The 21,353-nt window shown below is 43.0% G+C and overlaps 1 protein-coding gene across 2 annotated transcripts in view; it reads left to right on the top strand.

Moving 5' to 3' along the window:
- Positions 1 to 21,353, top strand: part of LOC306773813 (mitogen-activated protein kinase kinase kinase kinase 4-like) — a 33,078-nt gene extending 11,725 nt beyond the window's left edge. Inside the window, exons 3-32 of one of the 2 annotated variants that reach the window (XM_079263732.1) lie at positions 887 to 943; positions 3,602 to 3,727; positions 3,887 to 3,997; positions 4,834 to 4,924; positions 5,094 to 5,224; positions 5,337 to 5,391; positions 5,483 to 5,561; positions 6,348 to 6,523; positions 6,691 to 6,763; positions 6,861 to 7,071; positions 7,168 to 7,329; positions 7,576 to 7,662; positions 8,223 to 8,690; positions 9,405 to 9,557; positions 11,855 to 12,127; positions 12,650 to 12,741; positions 13,168 to 13,295; positions 13,543 to 13,637; positions 14,580 to 14,758; positions 14,844 to 14,952; positions 15,336 to 15,611; positions 16,531 to 16,648; positions 16,753 to 16,923; positions 17,002 to 17,145; positions 17,305 to 17,439; positions 17,541 to 17,641; positions 17,731 to 17,880; positions 17,953 to 18,112; positions 18,205 to 18,344; positions 19,338 to 21,353. In XM_079263732.1, coding sequence (XP_079119858.1) covers positions 887 to 943; positions 3,602 to 3,727; positions 3,887 to 3,997; positions 4,834 to 4,924; positions 5,094 to 5,224; positions 5,337 to 5,391; positions 5,483 to 5,561; positions 6,348 to 6,523; positions 6,691 to 6,763; positions 6,861 to 7,071; positions 7,168 to 7,329; positions 7,576 to 7,662; positions 8,223 to 8,690; positions 9,405 to 9,557; positions 11,855 to 12,127; positions 12,650 to 12,741; positions 13,168 to 13,295; positions 13,543 to 13,637; positions 14,580 to 14,758; positions 14,844 to 14,952; positions 15,336 to 15,611; positions 16,531 to 16,648; positions 16,753 to 16,923; positions 17,002 to 17,145; positions 17,305 to 17,439; positions 17,541 to 17,641; positions 17,731 to 17,880; positions 17,953 to 18,112; positions 18,205 to 18,344; positions 19,338 to 19,421 — 4,335 coding nt within the window. In that variant the 3' untranslated portion in view covers positions 19,422 to 21,353. The remainder of the gene's footprint in view (positions 1 to 886; positions 944 to 3,601; positions 3,728 to 3,886; positions 3,998 to 4,833; positions 4,925 to 5,093; positions 5,225 to 5,336; positions 5,392 to 5,482; positions 5,562 to 6,347; positions 6,524 to 6,690; positions 6,764 to 6,860; positions 7,072 to 7,167; positions 7,330 to 7,575; positions 7,663 to 8,222; positions 8,691 to 9,404; positions 9,558 to 11,854; positions 12,128 to 12,649; positions 12,742 to 13,167; positions 13,296 to 13,542; positions 13,638 to 14,579; positions 14,759 to 14,843; positions 14,953 to 15,335; positions 15,612 to 16,530; positions 16,649 to 16,752; positions 16,924 to 17,001; positions 17,146 to 17,304; positions 17,440 to 17,540; positions 17,642 to 17,730; positions 17,881 to 17,952; positions 18,113 to 18,204; positions 18,345 to 19,337) is intronic. The other variant, XM_079263733.1, reaches the window with a different exon arrangement.

Here is a 21,353-nt window from a genome sequence, read left to right as displayed (position 1 = left end):
AGAGAGTGTGTGTGTGTGTGAGTATGTGCTCAGTACAGATGCAGTGTCACTGTAGTGTTGTCCCACAGCAGAAGGGGAATACCCATGTGAGCCAGCTCCAAGAAAGTCCCATGTTTTATCTCCTTTCACTGTTCAGGGAGGGAGGGGATGTGGAGAGGCCTCTATTTCAGTCCTTTGTTTATGTAAGGAGTGGTAGCAGGGTGTTAGGAGAGCTGGGAATGCTGGGAATCATATGCTCAATGCAGTATGCTCTGTTTATACATCTGATTTGAGACTATTCTTTGACGCGATTTGATCTCCATCACTGATGCCATGGTGAATATCAGCTGTTACCAGGAGTTAAATCAAAATTTTTAGCATACTGGGTAAAAGTGTAAAATGATTTAATTGATGGTTAAGTTTTTCCTTCTTCAATAAACCTTGTTAAAAAAAAAGTTTATATGATGTTTGCAGTATTTTTCTGCCAGTTAAGCTCTTCCTTATAGATATTAAACTCACAATAAAGCATAACAGAGCAGAGAGTAAATGTAATTTTTTTTACAAGAAAAGCCATAAACCAGTTGACAATTAGTCTCCTGTCTGAGTTATTGATTCAAGTGTCTTAACTCGGCTCTAAATAAACTATTAAGTACAAACAAAATATGTGTTTGATATATGTGCAGAAATCAAACAAACTCTCCTCTAGCTTATCGATTGGAAGCGTTTGATTTAATGATCTATGCCTCTTGTACAGTATCCTAATTGGTTAGACATAACACGGTATTTGTAAATGTGACATTAGGCAACATGAATCTTCTTATTATATCTATGAAATTTGTGAATAATTGCATTTGGTTTATCGTCCCTACCAAATAGTAGCACATGCTAATTTCTGTTGTCTTCACAGGGACGACATGTCAAGACGGGACAGCTGGCTGCCATCAAAGTCATGGACGTCACAGAGGTAAGGCTTTTCAATACAATACTTCAGCAGTAAAATGTATAGCAGTCACTCAGAATATTTCAGAAATATGTCAGCTTATTAACATGTAATAGCATTTTTAAAAAAAAAAAAAAAAGGGTATTTTCTAATGATTCATGTCCCTCATAATAAATGGCTTGAAATAGGTAGTGGGAATAGGATGTGTTTTTGGGGCGACTGGCATCATTTAGTAGCTAGAAGGGCTAGGAGGAGTTTCCATTTATAGAGGAGACAAAGCAAACCACCACGCATTCACCATTTACATTATGCAAATAAATAAAGCAGTAAAAGGAAGAAGGGCCAACCACAGATAATGCCAAGATTACAGAGGAACACCAGCTTGTACTTTTTGGTAAACATTTGAAGTTGCACTTCCTGATTGAGCAAAGTCCTTCATGTCATTGTGCATCACACTCTCTGAATGCATCATGACACAGCGATCAGCAGAAGCCAGCGTCGCAGCCCATGTGCCCTGACTTGTCAGTTGCCGCTCCTCAAATGAGCCTACGTCAGAATGAATCATCATCCTGTGAACACTTGTTGTTCTCAAGATAGTTGCCCAACTATTACCTGGACTGTTAGAAAATACAGGAGTGCCTCTTAAGGCACATCGTAATTCATGTTAGACAGTGGTTGGGCTAGATCGAGATGATTTGCCACACGGCAGGTGTCTACACAACCACGCGGTTGCTAAAAGATACTGTAAGAACTAGAAGTAATTGGAGATTTTTATTCCTTGTCAAAATGACATGGTAATTTATTTTCACTTAAGGTTTTAACACTGGCTGATACCAGTTCCATGTCTTTTAAGACAAGTATGAGCCAGTAAGATATCCAGACAGCTTTTATGACCATAATAAAGTTTTATTTAATTGAATGATTCATTGTGTGACTGACTGATATTTTTCACCCAGTCAAACATTGTATAAATGATAACTTCTTATTTTGCGGAGCTTTGTTTAGAAATGCAACCTCGTTATGGTTAAAACAATAAATCTCCATCTTTGTAAATTTGTAATAGTTCTCTGAGACCGTAGAGCTCATCCACAGGCGTGTGGGTCTACTGAGGGTCACTCTGACCCACATTCCCATCCCTGCTCCACATTCTCACAACCAAACACTCCTCCACTCCTCGTCTCTGTTGCCATACAGCTCAGGAGCTAAAAATGGAGACTTTACTTTAGGTAATGACATGGATCCATAATAGTTGACAGTCTGAACTTATAGTCTTTTTGTTCATATTGTTGTTGCCTTTTTTTGTTCCCTTTATCCTCAGGCTCATTTTGGAGATTGGATTGGGGTATTTAAAAAATCCCTTAAAAATATATTTGATCTTTTTTTGAACATTAAAACATAAATGGGCTTTTTTTTTGTCTGCTTTCATTTGAAGTAATTTAAATAACTTAAGTATATCATAGATCTAGAAAGTGTCAGTGTCCTAATAAAACTGCATAAAGCACAATATATGGTTAGAACATATAACCTCGAACCACAGTTTAGTAAAATCAGGCTTTTTGTTTCCCCCACATATTCTCACCATTGTTTTTTGACCAAAGCCTCTCTGCCTTGATCTTCCTCTCTGACACACATCATCTTATGATTCTGTCTTTCCGACACCATGTGACTTGTGGCAGCGAGGCTTTCACAGTTGGGAGTGTGATAATTCAACAGCTGCACAGCAGAGAGGGGGAGAATGGACGGTTAGGGATGTGTGTGCACACAACAGAAAAGCTTACGTCAACTCATGCAGCAGCAATATGGCCGGCTACATAGATGGCCAACTGCCATTTTGCTATATGCGATGCTTGCACACCGTTAAATGTAGTAATCTGCACACTCAGCATGGCCTTTCCGCTCCATCTTACTCTGTCTTGGTTCTGTTCAGTTCTGGGGCAGCTGGAATGACTTTTGATAAAAGATTGAGCAGTGATGATGCTGTGCACCTTTGCTTTTGTTTCCCCTCCTCCCTCTGTATTCTCCGAGAGGTCGAGTAACCATAAAGCAAAGCACTTGCAGGCTTTTCCTTGCATGTGTTCAATTAGTGTGTCATTGCTAATCAGTGTCAAGTTGCTATTAAGTACAAGCAGGGAGTTTGCACTGCAGCTAGTTGTGACCTTTTTTATGAAGAGTTGATAGTGGACAATATTTGCGCTAAAGGTTGTCTCCCACAGAGATTAAATGCGGCACAATTGCTACATCTGCAAGCTGATTTAAGGATTTTGTTTTATCAAGAACAAGAAGATAAAACACATCTGCATTCTTTCTGTGATGCATCATCTCTGGTTTTTGTTACATTTCCATCTGATTTATCATTCCTTCGTCATGAGTCCTGAATAATTACTTTGTTTTAAAGGTAAAGTTTCAAGTCAGCATTCTTGGCTTTCTTTTCCACGTCTGTGCAGCCCTAATAAGGATGATATCAGCTGGATACTAATGTATATCTCTTGCGGATTAGCCATCAATCTAATTTAACTTGCATTGCGGCTCTCTCATGCGTCATTAATCCTTAAACAAAGGAATCATATGCCTGCTGACAAATGTCTCCATTGTTGTACGTATGTATGGCATGGCCCTCAATATCAACTGATTTTCCAGCAAACACCTTTTTACCTAATGTCTTTCTATGCCTTATCTGTGTAGGATGAAGAGGAAGAAATTAAACTGGAGATCAATATGCTGAAGAAATATTCCCACCACAGAAACATAGCCACCTACTATGGTGCTTTCATTAAGAAGAGCCCTCCAGGTCATGATGACCAGCTATGGGTAAGGCTCAAGTCTACTTGAGAAATTGAAGAAGAATAGAAAAATATGTCATGTGAATGTCTGTGTTTTTCTCTAACATCAGCTTCCTTAAAGTAATTTTTCCCCCGTTTCATACATCATGGATTAAGACGTTTAAGAAGATTCATGTCTGTTTTGCAGCTGGTGATGGAGTTCTGTGGCGCTGGTTCAATCACAGACCTGGTTAAGAACACCAAAGGGAACCAGTTGAAGGAGGACTGGATAGCCTACATCTCCAGGGAGATCCTCAGAGTGAGCTCCTCTCATCTTGTCTCACCTGATTGGGATTATTTGAGCTGAACGCAATATTTAGCATTAACATTAGAAGTGTCACACTTCATTACTGCTAACGTGATGGATCAAACTAAGAGGAAAATGTATAAAACTTGACAGCCACTTTCACACTACCTGGCTGGTTACTTGTTTTTTCCTACCACAGCTGATGTGATTTGTTTTTTGCAGGGCTGTGTGGACTCAAGAAGTTTGATTTTAAAATACTGCAATGTTGGTTTCAGTGCAACCATTTGCCTTGTTGAGGTTGCCAGGTTTGCAGAAAAATGACTCATGCAGTGACATCACTCACTGACTAATCAGTGGTCTGTTAACGTCACATTTTTTACCCTGGTCTAGATGAAAAAAGTACCTGATCCCAGGTCCTTCTACTTCTTGAAAACCCCTAAAAGTTGAGTGAAACCGACTATGTACGTATAGAAAAAGTCCAAAAGAGAACTTAAAAGAATAGCTGGGTTTGCCCCAAAAATGTAGAATTATGGGCAGAACGTACACAGATCTAGTATCTTACCTGTTTCGGTTTGTAAAAACGCTTATAAGTAATATTATATCAGGATGTAATTATAAGAGTATCCAAAACGTTTTTGTGACAACAAAAAAGTTATTTGCTGCCACAAAACTTTAAAAGCAGGTTTAAGTTTTCTGTGTTCCAAAACTGGCCTGTTTTCTAAAAGTGTCATAAAATAAACCAAAAGAAACCCTAAAATATAACAGTAGTAGTTACGACTCACATCTAAAGTTTCATCGGAGTGACACCTCTTGTCTTTGGTCACCATCGCATGTTCTGCCTTTCTCAGGGTCTCGCTCACTTACATGCCCACCATGTAATCCACCGTGACATTAAAGGCCAGAACGTCCTCCTGACCGAGAACGCTGAAGTCAAGCTTGGTAAGTAACACTTTACTGTTTTTCCATGACATGGGGTGTCATGGAAAATACCACAGGTATAATGTACAACAAGTTCCTGAAAATGTCTGTATATGTACCAAACACCTGCAACATGGCATGAAATGCCAATCACACATTTGACACTTAACTGATCGCTCTCGCTCTCCAGTGGACTTTGGTGTAAGTGCTCAGCTGGATCGGACGGTGGGTCGGAGAAACACCTTTATTGGGACCCCGTACTGGATGGCCCCTGAGGTCATCGCCTGTGATGAGAACCCGGATGCTACATATGATTACAGAGTAAGATTCTCCAAGCATGGAATATTTGGCATGTTGCAGCACAAAGCAGGTGTGAACACACCGTGCTTATGCTTTCGTGGCTTTGCTCAGCTGGACGTTTCTTGTTTTACAGAGTGATCTATGGTCCTGTGGTATAACAGCGATTGAAATGGCTGAAGGAGCACCGCGTGAGTTTCTTTTTTTTAATTTTTTATAAATGTTTATTTTTGTATGTTCAATTTCATGAATCCCTAATGATTCTGGGGACTCCTCTTGCAGCTCTCTGTGACATGCACCCCATGCGTGCCCTCTTCCTCATTCCAAGAAACCCTCCTCCGAGGCTCAAATCCAAAAAATGGTTCGTATCACCCTAAAGGATGTTTTCTATGTGCATGTTATGGTATAAAAGTATATGCCCTTTTAAAATCCTCTTTATACCCTAAAATGTCAACTTTGTCTGATATTTCATGTTAAGCTTTCCGCTTTCGCCTTCGTATGCACCATGTGCATTGTGATTTTATCTGAGCCTTATCAGCCACAGAGGTTTAGCCCAGCCTTTCCTCTGTGCTTTTTCTGCCGAGCTGAACATCTGTGGTCCACCTGCTCTGGCAGACTCAGCCTCTCCTGGCCGCACACACTGCAGAAATATCTCAAACCTTTGTGTTTTCCTGCTTCGTTTCCCGCACTTGAGGGCTTACTCTTGTTTAGTCGGATTGAGTTTTTCTTATGACAGTGTTACAGATCCATTTTACATGCAATAATGGATTGTTTTGCTCTTGTCAGTTAACTTTTGGGTCTTCTTTTTGAACAGCAGCAGGTGCAGGAATGATGGTAATTTCTCTGTGGTGTGTCCCATATTAGAGCTTTTGGAGTTTATATGCCATGAAAGGTTTGACACTGCCTGTCTGTGTGCATAATCCTGAAAAAGATCCTGTTGACAAGCTGGAGTGCCACCAATATGCACGGAAGGAGTGTAATTTGGATGCAAATCTTGCTTGCGCATATGTCCAGTTTACTTAGTTTCCGGATAAATGCTCTAGCTGTGTGTGGCAGACATATTCGTCTGGTACACTCTGTCTGTGTGTATAGTTTGTGTCTGTCACGCCTGGCTTCTCTGTTGATTCCTCCTCTGCAATCACCCCAGGTCCAAAAAGTTCTTTAGTTTCATCGAGAGCTGTCTGGTAAAGAACTACACGCAGCGCCCCCCGACAGAGCAGCTGCTGAAGCACCCCTTCATCCGAGACCAGCCCAACGAGAGGCAAGTTCGCATACAGCTGAAGGACCACATCGACCGGACCAAGAAGAAGAGGGGCGAGAAGGGTGCGTTTCTTACTGCAGCTGCTTTCTATTTGTTTTGTCACAGGAAGAAACCTTTATTTAAGTTTATTCAATAATGTCTCGTTCAATCCAGCATGGCATTTGTGTCTGAGCAGAGCGATGTTTCTTCTTCTTTTTTTCCCCCCTTTTTTTTTTTTTAACCACTACAGATGAGACCGAGTATGAGTACAGCGGCAGTGAGGATGATGAGGAAGATCCCCAGGAGCAGGAAGGAGAGCCAAGGTACAGTTTAATTCTTGCATCATTCCCTCAGACGTGTATATTTCCGTCTAAAGGCACTTTACGGAAAAGACTAACTTTCCTACCTTCTATCATCCAGCTCCATCGTCAACGTGCCCGGTGAGTCAACTCTGCGCCGGGACTTCATCCGGCTGCAGCAGGAAAACAAAGAACGCTCGGAGGCTCTCCGTCACCAGCAGCTCCTCCAGGAGCAGCAACTCCGAGAACAAGAGGAGTACAAGCGTCAACTATTGGCTGAGAGGCAAAAACGTATTGAGCAACAGAAGGAGCAGAGAAGGCGGCTGGAGGAGGTTGAGTGTTTTTTTTGTTTTGTTTTTTGTCCTTTGAGCGTTGAGTCGAATACCAGCTGCTTTGATAACGTTTACATTTTGCTTCTCCTCTAACAGCAACAGAGACGTGAGCGGGAGCTCAGGAGGCAACAAGAGCGTGAGCAGCGCCGCCGAGAACAAGAAGAGAAGCGGCGTATGGAGGAGATGGATCGTAGACGTAAAGAGGAGGAGGAACGTCGGCGGGCTGAGGATGAGAAGAGAAGGAATGACCGTGAACAGGTCCGTTTTTTTTATTTGTTATGCTCCACAAGTATCATTTACTCATGCTGGATGTTAAGATAATTGAAGTGTAAGACTTGGATTTTAAGTTAATTTTTATATAATGGTGTAGAAACCATTTTTTGCTGTTCACAGTAGTCTAAACCCAAACAGTATTAAACAATTTAAGGGAAAAATTAGATAAAAGTTGGGCCAGTATTTCCAGTTTTGATGGTTTCTTCTTGATGCTTCATCCTACTCCTACAGGAGTACATCAGACGTCAACTGGAGGAGGAGCAGCGGCACCTTGAAAAGCTGCAAGAGCAGCTGCTCCGTGAACAGGCCATGCTGCTGGTCAGTCTCACACACATGCACACCACTGACCGGCCACGGCCTCACCACCTACACAAGCAGCAGATTCACGATGTATTAAAGCAGATTTTTGCTTATGCTGATCAAAAAGCACTAATGTGTTCTGGGTGAACTGATTGTAGATGAAGAGCTCCAAGTGCATTAGGGCACACCGTATTTCACTTTCCAACATGTATGCAAATAAAAGCAAATGAAATCCCAGATTATCTTAATCTGGTGAGTGATCAGCAACTGTCATGGGGTGCATTAGCACCTGTACTCTGACCTTTTCTCACGTGATTGGACAAAAAAAAGCTGTTTTGAATTCCAGGTTAAAGAAGAAACTTTAATTTTGAATGCAATCCAGTTGTAAATCAATCGTTGATGCATCTAATATACAAAAATGAGACACAATTTGTCTTTGCAACCAAATTCCTCAAGCTTAATTGTCTCTGCAGAAGCATAGATAAGTTTTTATGTGACACTTGAAACGACCCGAGGCTAAATTTCCAGCTCTTTCATCTCTTTTCACCATCATGAATCAACTGCACGCTCTGCGACAGGAGTTCAAGTGGCGCGAGCTGGAGGAGCAGCGGAAGGCTGAGCGACTTCATAAGCGCCTGCAGCAGGAGCAGGCCTACCTGCTGTCGCTGCAGCATGACTCCAAACAGCCGCCTGGTGACAAGGCCAAATTCCCCTCAGACCAGATCAAACCTCCGCAGACCTCCACTCTGCCCACTGACAGAGCTCTCACCACAACTCCACAAGCTCAGGTCCTTGACACTGTTAATTCTGCAGCGAGAAGCATTTGTGAGTCCTCTAGAGCCCCTCAGACTTTACCCTCAGACGGCATCAAACCCCAGGCAGCAGTGCAAGAGGAGACTGATGACGCCAGCCAGATCTCACCTTCTTCCACCCTCCATACCTCTATGACTGAAACCCCTACAGACTCTAGACCCCTCTGTGCAGAAAGTTTGGAGCCTGACAGGCCCCCCGAGGCCATCGGTCCTCCTCTTCAGCCTATCAGAGAGGTGAACCTCCTCCTCGGCTCTGTCTACCCTGCTGCCTGCTCTTTCCACCTTTCTCTTGCTTGCCTTCACACGTCCTCAAACGTCATGATGAGAAAGCTGGTGCCTGCGACAAATACATTTTCTTTACCCCCAAATGCTTGTCTTTATTTTTCCTTGAGATGTGCAGCTGCTGGAAACAGTTTTTTAGGTTGGGAAGAATAAGGAGCAACAAGAGGACCCTGGTCTTTGACTGCATTGTCTACCTGCTGGTCTTACAATCCTCTTTAGTCACAGGGAGAATTCTTTAATCATAGCTGTCAGTGTTTGACGAGCGGGCCCTTGCATGTGACCGACTGAGGCCCAAACTAACGTGCAACACACCCAAGCGGCCTCTTTACGTCATTAACAATGATCTTTCCCCCTTGATGTTTTAAATTCAGGGATGTGCTTGATGTAAGATGTATTTCTACCTTTATGTCTTTGTGGCTGTCTTAAATGGCGTTTAAGCATGTCAGAAAACCTGTTTCAGAGACCAAGATGTCAGAATAAAGTCACCATAATATAAGAAAATACAAGGAGATGGGAACTGTTTTTAACTGGAAATCTGTTAATTTGGTGTTTATCTGCATAAAACTTTGAGGAGTTGTTCCTTTCTCCTTGGTTTCTACATCAGCCACTGAAATATTCCCATCAATTATTCCATCTTTGTTCTTTCCCATTCCCCCCTCCTCCCAGGCTGACGAGCGCTACCGTAAGAATATTCAGGGCTCCCCTCAGACTGCCCCTCCCCCCAAGCAGCCCCCTCTGCCTCCCCGCTCCTCTGAACCATACTCCAACGGCGGCTCCTCTTCCGAGGTGCCCGCCATGCACCGGCCCATGGAACCTCAGGTAACTCCGTCCACCTCCTTTGCTTTTTCCTCTCAGTCTTCCTCCTTTTCCACAGTTATCCCTTAAAGCTGCCAGATTGCTGGCATCCTTGAGTGCTGTTGCTGTGAGGTAAATTGTGATGGATAGCTTAACCTTTAGGTGATCTAGAGATGTTTTTCAGGCATTTTACATCTTATCCAGGAGGTTTACAATCCAACCACGAAAGTGGTGTTTATCCTGAGACTATATGGTAATTCCACAGTGAGTGAGCAATGATATTGGTCTTTTAATGTGATAATCACAATATAACTTCCACATTGCTAAAAGGCCTTTATTTTGATCAAGAAATTATGATGACCTCACTTTCTGTCAAACTTTTGACCCTTGATTGCTGAAGTTGAGGGTAATGTCAAATCTGAGTGGCCAAATATAAGTGACCAGTATATGTCTAAAAACAACATTAAAAAAAAGTCCTGGCTGTAATAAATCCAGGATGATGTTTTTTGATGCAGTGATGTCAAAAACGGGCTGGGCTGCAGTTGGTTTCATGAGGATAGAAGGCAAATAGTAGCTTAAATAAATGTAAATAGCTGAAAACACCTGGAGGAAAACATGTAGATATACAAATACTACAGTTTGTGTGTGTGTGTGTGTGTGTGTGTGTGTGTGTGTGTGTGTGTGTGTGTGTGTGTGTGTGTGTGTGTGTGTGTGTGTGTGTGTGTGTGTGTGTGTGTGTGTGTCAGTTGTTTTTTTCCTTTGGAAAGAGTGATCTGCAGATGGAAAAAGGTTTGGTCACCAATGATATCTGTTCAATTTCTGCAAAGCTCCGTTAGTAGTAATATCTGTTCTATACTGGCTTTTATGACTCTATTGATTCATCTGACATCGTTTTAGCCCCACAGTCTTAACAAGTTGAGGCCGTCTATGCTTGCATGGTGACTGTGTTTAAACGACCTTCAGGACTTTTACAGTAAAGAAAACCTAAATGAGCAGAATGTGACTTGAAGTGTTAATGATCAAACTGATGAGTCCTATCACAGATGAAGACTATACAGTACCTAAAACACTTCTGTACTAACAAGCACTTGTAGCACAGCATGGGTGCAGAAATTGGCACCTTCTGGACGGCTTATTACAGCATATTGAATTAATGTTTTTGTAATTAACTTTTTATCGCCATTTAACAGCATTACACAACTAAATTTCAACATATACATGAACAGTGGTAACACCCCCAACCCCGAAATAAAGAGGAAAAAACCTTTAAAGCAGGGGTGTCAAACTGCAGTCCATGAGGGCCGGTATCCTGCAGGTTTTTGTTGTCTCCATGCTCCAACACACACCTGACCGACACTCAAACAGGTTGACAAGAAGCTGCTGGATCCATTGATTTGAATCGGCTGTGTTGGTGGAGGGAAACAACAAAAACCTGCCGGGTTCCGGCCCTCGAGGACTGGGTTCTTACACCCCTGCATTAAAGTAAATAACATACAAATAAAATCACTCTAGGAAAGAAAAAGAAAGAAAGAAATAATAATTAAATAAAATAAATAAAAAATCTAGATTTTAGTTACCATCACAAGCCCTCTTATTCACAGGAGGATCTAACAGTGTGTGCTGACATTCTTATTCCCTGTTATAAAATTCAGGAAGCGACCCCATGCTTTTACATGTCTTCTCTCTGTTGTGCAGCCTAGAAATCAGTTGTTCATATCTGGCCATTTTAGTCATTTCCCCCATCCATTCACTAAATGGGACAATTTCTTTTGATTTCCAGTGTCCAAGAGCTTTTCTGCACCCAGTTCTCAATGCCAGCCTACACCACAGTATCTCCTTCTGTTATTAAACCCAGAACACACAAGGCGGGACTCTGAGATAGGTTTATCTTTAGTACTTGGTTAATATATGAAATTATACTTTCCCACAACTTCTGTGTCAATGCACACTTCATACAGTATGTGCAACAATGTTCCCCTACTCCTTTCACATCTCAAGCACAAGTCATAAGTCCGATTCTGTTTCCTCCTTTTTAAACGAACTCTGCATTGAAGATATGCAGCTTGAAGGGGGCTTGAGGGGCCACTGGAGGGATAGGTGCATTTCCATACTGAGTTCAGGTGTATGCTGACAGTCCAGACGGTGAATCCGAGTGACGCACATCATTGTTTTGTGTTGTTCCGTGTCAGCTGTATGCATGTTTATTAAAGCACATGAACGTGCACAGCCTCACACATTTTCCTTCATGTCTCACTGTTTTGTCTGCTTGTTTCACCTTCCCTACTCCTCTTCCTCTTGACCCCCTTCTCACTTCCTAAAAGGTCCAGTGGTCACACCTGGCCGCTCTAAAGAGCAGCAACAGCGCCGCCCCCTCTCCTCCTCCTCCCCCTGTGGTCTCCCGCTCCCAGTCCTTCAGCGAGTCTGGTGGTGTGACCTCTAACTTTGCACAACTCCACCTGCGTTCCCAGGATCCCCACCATCATCACCACCCATCGCCTGCACGTACTGACTCCCAACCCCAACCTCCCCTCCACCACCCTCAGGCCCAGTCTAGACTGGAACACCAGTCCAGCAGCGAGGAGGTTCCTCCTAAGGTAAGGAGCTGGTGAGGGCAACCCTTTCCCACCCCAACCTTCCCCGCCTTCATCCACTTCCTTTCATGTCAATCACTTCTCTGGCTGTCTGCGTCTGCTGTGCTGCGTTTAGACTTATATCAGCATAGATTAGTTGCTTTAACATTTTCTGGACCTTTAAGTTTTTTAGCATTTGCTGCATCTCTGTCAATCAAATCATGTGTTTGGTAAATGAAATGTTGGGATCTGAGGTTTTCCAGCCTCACTGGAGTGTTTAGTAGCTTTGGGCTGAAGAAGCTTTTGCACTTCAGTGTGCAGAATAAATATAAAGCAGATGTAGAGCTCATCCCACCACAGGAGGAAGGTGCTTTTCTTTTTCTTTATTGTTTCATATTATTATGTTTCATATGTTCAGATCTTCAATCTTTAAGTGATGCTTCAAGAAAAACTGAATATATTAAATCCTGACTTGCATGCTGACACAAGGTAGATGAGTAGCATCTTTAAACAGACTTAAGGAGCTTTGAATCTTGTCTCTGGCAGGTCCCAGTGAGGACTACATCCAGGTCTCCTGTGCTGTCGCGCCGTGAGTCTCCCCTCCCCTCTCAGCCCAGCAACCAGAGGAACGCTGGCAGGTGAATAAGCACGTCTCTTGGCTTAGATGATGCATTTGTGATCTAATGAAGTTGCATAGTGTAATAAAAAAAAAAAGTACATGAACACTTGGAAAACATTTTGACAATCAATCATATAAAAATGTGCCGGCATGATGCTGTAATATGTGTTTAGTATGTGTGAGTAAATGTCCTGGGAAGGTTTGGTGCTTTGTTTTGGTTACTTAAATAAAAACAAGCCTTTTTTATGCCTTTATCTGCATCATGCCTGGTTGGTTAAAATTGGTTATTACACCAATATAATGGTAATAACAGCTCTGATGTTGTGCATTACACATGTTGTGTTCACTGTAGCTAAATCTGTTGTACATCTGTGTGCTTGCAGGATTTTTTTTCCCCCCTTTGTCTTTTCTGTGTGTTTAAACCTGGTGTTGCTCTTTGTCTTAGTAATGTGGAGCAGCGCCCGCTGTGGGACCGAGTAGAGAAGCTGCAGTCTCGGCCAGGCAGCGGTAGCTCCTCTGGCTCCTCCAATTCCAGCTCCCAGGCCAGTCCCGGTGACCGCTTCAGGCCACGTTGTGAGTCCCCTGGTACAGTACTTGGCTACAGTCTCTAATTCTACTTAACAGCGATTAATCCAATTTGATTATGACATGATGATACCTTTTATTTTTTTTAACTCAAATACCATTATGTGCCATCAGCTCGTTTTCTACTTTCATGCCGTTGTTATTCAGCCAGTGAGAAATCCTTTCGGAGGCCTAATCTCCTGGCCCAGTTCTGTTTCCCCCCTCACTCATGTAGTTTCCCTTTGTTTCCTCGAAGCTTCCTCTAAATCTGAAGGATCGCCTCTCCAGCGGCCTGAAAACGTCTCCAAAAAGCAAGATGAAAAGAACCTCTCCAGGCCTACTCGCCCAGCTGTAAGTCCACTGTTGCTAAGCGCTTGTTGTTGTTGTGTGACAATGAACAGGTCAAAACCTGTTTTTGTTTTTATTCCACCTCCCTCTGTTTTCTTGCTGCTCTTAATTATCAAACCACCTGGCGTGTCTGAAAACGTCTATGTAACGGTGTCCTGGTTGCTGGGGACCTGTTAGGGTGATGCGGTAAGCCTCTAGATGAGATTACATTATCACACCTATGCTGTGCTTGCACCATTGCCCTACTCACTGCTTTATATGGTAAAGGTTTGCTATGTAGGGATTTACTCGTCTTTAAATTCACCTCCATCCCTCCTCTTGCCTGCACAGCCCTTCCTGTTTACTATTTGTCATCAACAAACTCATTTAAATGAAGATGAACCCCTTTTCTTACTTCCTGTAATTTGTCAGAGCGGCTTCTGAGCTCACCTGGCTTTTATTTTGGATCAATTGTTTGCTTTGTTGAGCATGTTGGGGAAGTAATCCCGCTCCCTTCCCTGCTTGTCACTGACCTTACATCACAAGAGGAGACGAGAAGAGGGCAGCACAGTTACAGAGCCAGAGACGGAACGCGATTCATTATTTCATTACATGCTCCAAACCATACGCCACTTATCTCACAACATCCCTAAAGGCATCTTAGGTAGAGTCAAACACAATTTTTTTTTTTTTAAACTCAGCCCAGAGCCGAGTTGCTCTAGACAACATATTTGAGTCCGTGAGTGAAGTGAATTTACACGAGACACGGCCTGATTAGATCTCTGAACGTTTATAAGGAAGGAGGGATCGCTTCAAGGCTACTCTGATTCTTCAGACAAAGAAAGTCTGTGATGTGCTGCCTCGCTTTTCTTTGTTTTCTGTGTTGCATCCTCTGCACTCATGTAAGATTTGTTACATTTTGGATTTTTGGGGAATTAAAACATTAATTTTGAGTCTTTTCTTCAGGACCTGACAGCTCTAGCCAAGGAGCTGCGCGCAGTCGACGACGTGCGACCGCCTCACAAGGTGACAGACTACTCCTCCTCGAGCGAAGAGTCGGGCACCACGGATGAGGAGGATGAGGAGGAGGTGGACCAGGAGGCGGGAGAGGAGTCCACATCAGGAGCTGAGGACTCCAGAGCTGGGTAACGGCTTTGTTGGCAGAATTATGCACCTATCAGAAAGCTGATTTTAACATCGGTTAAATAAATCTCCTCATGGCTTCTGCAGGCGGCTGAGTAATGGAGAGACGCAGTCTGCAAAGACCATGCTAGTGGAAGACTCCGAGAGCGATCAGGCCACTACGCCCTCCAAGGACGGCACTTTGGTCATTAGACAGGTAAGATGGGGAGATTTTATGTGTTTCATTTATATTTAAAACAATATTCTGCTTTGTTTTGTACAGTTGTGTTCAGAAGTTTACATAGTTGCAGCTGAATGTTGTTGTCTATGTAGTGTCTCTGCTCTTTCTTGTGATTTGCTGCACATGATTTTAGCGTTTCATCGACCTGTCTCTTCATCTTTCACCCTCACAGATGGAGAATCTAACATGTCAGATTTTTACAGGTTGAATTTATCACAGAGATGCTGGGTTCTAAAGATTAATAAACATGTTTGATGTTGGATTAAATGAGGTTAAATGTCACGAAGCACTCGCACATACAGCTCCTCCTCTTATCCACCTGCTTGCTCGAGCCCAAGTGTGCCTGTTCTTGCTTCCAGAGCACAGGTGACATAAAGCGGTTGGTCAGTCTCTCATCTTCCTCCTCTTCCTCGCCTGGCTCTGGCCTCGGCCTCCTACAGAAAAACGGCTTTGCCGGCCGCATACACCTCCTACCAGACCTTATCCAGCAGAGCCATCACTCCCCTTCCACTTCTACAACCATCCTTTCCCCCCCCTCCTCCTCCTCTACCTCCTCCTTCCTCCCCTTATCATCTAGCCAGGCAAGTCCTGCAATGTCCCCCCAGATCCCCCTGGACGAGCTCACTGCTATAGAGGTATGTCGCTCTCACATCACCGAGGCAAACAAATGAGGAATGACGGGTTGGGAGCTGTGCAGGCTTAGATGACCGGAGGTTCTGTTTTGCAAGACTTCTCTAAATTTTAAATAAAATTAAGTATTTTGGCTAAAAAGAAATAGAATATTTTCTAAGCTGCACACCTTCATGTCTAAGTCTGTACATGCCAGCTTTGCAGTCCTTGGCTGTTTGTCCTGTCCCCCTCCTGGCTTCCCTCTGGCTCTCCTCTGCCCCCTTCTGACTTGGCTGACACCTGGTTTGAATCTTCTCAAGCTGCTGCAACCTCTTTCCCCTCCTGCAACATGCTCCTTTACTCTGCTATTAACACTGGCGCCTCCTGCTGGTAGAATGCAGTCACAACATGGAGGAAACTAAACCAGAGCTAAACTGGGATTAACAGTTGTCGCAGCGTCTGGTAAAATTGATCTAAATGTTTTACATTTCCCAACAGTTTATCATGCAAACAGCAGCATTTGGGGTGGTGGAATTATGACTCTCTTCTGTCTTTGCTTCATTACAGGCATCTATGTCTCTTTCTCTCTCTCTGTCTTAACAATTCCCAACAGCTTGTGTTTGGATCGTTTCTCACTTCCCTCGACACGTTTCCTCTTGTCGCACATGTTGATTATTCCTCTAACAATCTCTCCCTCTCTAGACTCAAAGGAACTAACATCACTCACCTCATTTCTCTTGATTTTGATTTGTTTTTAAATGTGAATTTTAGTCCCAGAATGATTGAAAACATAACTATGCTGTATAACTAAGCTAAAACAGTTACAATCAACAGTAAATTACACTTTGCAATAAAACAATCAAATGTCTGATGTTTAATGTTTTATGTCTATGCTTCAATCTAACTTTACTGTGTCAGAAACGCTGTTTTCTACATGTCTGACAGTCCCAGTCGGAGAGCAGCTCAATGTCCAAACACAAGTCTTCCTCCTCGTTCACTCCCTTCATCGACCCACGCCTCCTCCAGATATCTCCATCCAGCGGCAGCTCGCTCAACAACATGGGTAAGGAAACAGCAGCGCTGATGAGTTCGCTGAGCCAACATGCAGCAAAGTCCTGCATTATGACGAACACATACGGTGACGCTGCATCTTTGTCCCTATTCCAGCAGGCTTAGGCCAAGAAGGACGACTTTCCGACCCGCTGAGGTCAGATCCATCCCGTAAGGGGTCTGTGGTCAATGTCAACCCAGTCAACACACGTCCGCCGAGCGACACTCCAGAGATTCGTAAATACAAGAAGAGGTTCAACTCTGAGATCCTGTGCGCGGCACTTTGGGGTAAACATTTGTCCAAAGTGTGGAACGGTTTATTCTCCATGTAGGTGTTTGATTCATGTCTGTCTGCGACTTTTTCAGGAGTGAATCTGCTGGTTGGGACGGAAAGCGGGCTGATGTTGCTGGACCGGAGCGGCCAGGGCAAGGTCTACCCGCTGATCAACCGCCGGCGCATCCAGCAGATGGATGTCCTGGAGGGCCTCAATGTCCTGGTCACCATATCAGGTACCAGCTCGCTGTGTGGAAGCAGGGTTAACACATTGAAAAGATGGATTTTTTTTCTCTTTACCCTTTTCAGGCAGAACTTGATCTCTTTCCATCATTATTTGGCAAAGAAAAGATAATCTAAGGTGGTTCTTTCTTTCGATTACGTCCCGCCTGCAGGTAAAAAGAACAAGCTGCGAGTCTACTACCTGTCATGGCTCAGAAACAAGATTTTGCACAACGACCCTGAGGTGGAAAAGAAGCAGGGTTGGGTAAATGTGGGTGACCTGGAGGGCTGCGTCCACTACAAAGTCGGTACGTTCCTTCATTATGTCAGCCAATATGTCTGCAGAAAGACTTGTTTTCTTTTTTTTTTTTAATAAGTGAAGGTTGACGGCATCTTTTTTACATTTCAGTGAAGTATGAGAGGATTAAATTCTTGGTACTGGCCTTGAAGAACGCAGTGGAGGTGTACGCATGGGCACCCAAACCCTACCACAAATTCATGGCCTTCAAAGTAAGCAGGATATCAGCTGCTGTCTGATTTAGGTTTTACCTCTATTCTCACTTCACTTCACTAAGTCTTATGTTCATTATTGGCTCTAGTCTTTTGGTGACTTGGTGCACAAGCCTCTGCTGGTCGACCTGACTGTGGAGGAAGGCCAGAGGTTAAAGGTCATCTATGGCTCCTCCTCGGGCTTCCATGCTGTGGATGTGGACTCCGGCGCTGTCTATGACATCTACTTGCCCACACACGTAAGTTCTCCAGGTCCTACTCCGCTTCATTTCATGCTCTTCACCCTTTAAACTCCCCTCTGTCATCCTCAGATCCAAACCAGCATTCAGTGCCACGCCATCATCATCTTACCCAACACTGACGGGATCGAGCTACTGGTGTGTTACGAAGACGAGGGCGTCTACGTCAACACGTATGGACGCATCACCAAGGATGTGGTGCTGCAGTGGGGAGAAATGCCAACTTCAGTGGGTAAGCTGACATTCTGTGGAAGCAGTCAAGTTGAACTTTTAGTAAATCCATGCTGTCATGGTAACACACTTTCATTTTTCACATGATGGCAGCCTACATTAGGTCAAACCAGATAATGGGCTGGGGTGAGAAAGCCATTGAGATCCGCTCTGTGGAGACGGGCCACCTGGACGGTGTCTTCATGCACAAGAGAGCTCAGAGACTCAAATTCCTTTGTGAGAGGAATGATAAGGTGGGGATTCCTTCTTTCTGTGTCTGCAGGCTCTGATTATACACTAAAATATTCCCACATCCATATTATATATTCCAAGACTAAGATGTCATTCACAGACCTAAAAGCTTAACCAGTTTGTAAGATTATTATCTAGCTGCAGAAATTAGACCACTTATGATTTAATGTGATCAGAACTTCATGGCAAAATGGAAATATGTATATTCATCCTTGTCAGATTGGCACAGTTTGTTTACAGGCTGTGAGATAATATGATAGTTCTCCCTAAATATTTGGCTAGGATTAGTGACATGATGCCATATTCAAAAAGAAGTAATAATGTTAAGCTGGCTGGTTGTGACCTAAATTTTAAACCAGCCAGCTTGTGGTGAACCAGATATTTATAGTTTAATTCTATGGTAGAAATGGACTTGTTAGGCACGGTTTTTACCAGTATCTTCACCTCAGACACACAAGGACGTTAAAGGACTCACATTATGCATGTCAAGTATTACAAAGATGCTCGTTCAGGCATAAAAAATTCATTTTTTCATTGTTAGTTTTATTATTAGTTTAAGGCAGCATGTAAAATGTTATAACAAGGATAAATTGTTGATGGAAATTGCTCCTGCAGACTGGACCACTATAATAAAAACTATCACCAGAGCACATGGAGATTTATTTATTTATTTCATTTATTTATTATTTATTTATTTATTTATTTATTTACAGTTTCTTCCTAACTCTAAAACAAAAGTCCAGACAGACCAGTGGACAGCTTACCTTCTGGTCACGTTTCATTTGATCATTTTTCCTGTACATTGTTTCCCCCTTCATCTTGATTTTCTTGGATCTTTTGTCACTTCTTGGTTTGAGAGTGTGGAGCAGCTCTTTCCATTCTATATGTAAAGATAAAATGATACCAAAATAAAGCATTGAGAAAAGAAAAGGCCATCCACAGAGCCGGACATCCTGCATCTAACAGATATTGCTTCATTCCTTCTGCTCTGTCAGGTCTTCTTCGCCTCTGTGCGTCCTGGAGGAGCCAGCCAAGTGTATTTTATGACCCTGGGACGCTCCTCCCTCATGAGCTGGTAGACGCTTCCCTGCACCAACACCCACCATGACGACCCTACCCAAGCAGCGAACCAACTGATGACGACTACGACCGCCAATGGAGAGAAGAACCTTGATCCTGAGCTGCTGAAGCATCTCTGCTTGCTCTCATCTGCTCAGGTGAACAAACAACGGATTGGACTTTAATCACAAAAAGAAGCAAAAGATGGACATTCTCTTTGTCCCCTGACGTGCTTCCAGGTCTTTCTTGCCCCCAACCTTTGAGCCGATCCCCTTCTTCGCCTCCGCCGAGGGTCGTGGTGTCTGTTGATCTTTGTGTCGTAGTAAAACTTTGCATCTTGTACGTAACTGACAAAGCCTGTTTGTCTGAGAGGTGGAAGAGAAGCTAAACCCGGCCGACGTCGTTCTGAAGAAGGCGAATACTTTGTGCCACAACTTGAGTGTAGCTGTGTTTAGTCCCAGCCCTGTTCAGGTGAAGATTCTCATGTCAAGCATGTTACTAAACTACTTAGTTCAGTTTTCCTCCAGTAGATGGTGCTTGATGTGTAAATTTGCCTCTTCGTCTTCACTTTGTTGCCTTCACCTCCTTAAAGTGAAGACTTCTTAAGGGACCTTCTTGATGTTTCTGTTAAATACAGGGTACCGGGTATCAGATTGTACATACAACTATAAACTCACACAGGTTTTCCTGATACTTTTACCACACTGCCTCGTGTTCTGTAGGTTATGTTGGACAGAAGTAGCTCCGTTTACGATGGCATAACACTTCGCCCCTGTTGGTTTTTGTTCTGTTTTTTTAAAAACACTGTAACTTTTGTATGTGACTTGCTGCACACAAATAAGGCGCAACAAGCATGACAAATTATTTGTAAAGGAAAAATCCACACTATTTATCTTTAATCTGTACTTTTAAGGGCTTTAATTTAGTCATGAAGTGATGTGATTAGCCTCAGTGGTCGACTGGCTGTTTTTACTGGGAATATACTGACACCCCACCAAAACGGATACAGAAATGTGAGGCATATTATCTTTTTTTTTTTTTTTTCTCCCCTTTTTTTCATGATTTCTAGGTAGTGCTTGGTTAAACTGTGAATAAGACGTACAGAATAATCAGGTGGCCATTAAGGTAGCATGGCAGGTGAAACGGAAATGAGAGGAGGACCAGCTGACTGTCCTCCATCTGCACAATCGTGACATGTACGATCATCCAGGTGTTCGCTTTGAAGGAGTTTTTAGCTCAACGGTTGCCTTAGGAGGGTCTCCAGCTGATTAAAATTGCTTAAAAATCCACAACTGTGTACTGTAGGAACGCTTTAGTCTAAACCAGCCATGTGACTCTATGTTGGACCTTTTTTTTTTTCTTTGTTTTTTTAAATGACATTTGGCTCACATAATCCAGTCTGGATTAAAGAGACACCCAACAGTAACTCCATCATAGAGTTGCGTTTATTTTCTTCATGTTCTTTTTCCGCAACCGTGACATGACAAGGCGAGGCATGTCTATCAGTTCAGATGGAAAAGCAAAAATCACACCTTCTAATAACAGTGTTATGGAACCACTTCTGATGGTGTGAACTAAGCGGCATATTTTTAACTCTTAGTTTTTAGTCTAGTTTCTGGATTTTTATGATTATTATGTATCCCTTCAGATAAGTATGCGACTGCAGTGGTTTTTAAATCGTAATGCACACCTTATGTTCAAAATGTTTACAGAAGCAATTGTTTTGTTAATCCGTTGTGTCGATATGAATATTTATGGTTTTGTTTTGAGGGGCAGTCCCCACCCCCAACCCAGTTTTGTATTTTGTATTATTCCCTTTTTGTACTATCATTTAGACGTTTGTGAACAGAGATGATCGACCTTTCCTTATGAGTCAGTGATTCCTCTACATCTTGCACAGTGGTGCCCCTGGCTGTGTGGCAGCAAACCTTTTCCACTGCCCAGGTGATGTC

Source organism: Telmatherina bonti (assembly GCF_933228915.1).
Source record: "Telmatherina bonti genome assembly, chromosome: 24".
NCBI classification, from domain to species: Eukaryota; Metazoa; Chordata; class Actinopteri; order Atheriniformes; family Telmatherinidae; genus Telmatherina; species Telmatherina bonti.
This window is presented reverse-complemented; position numbering and strand designations above follow the sequence as displayed.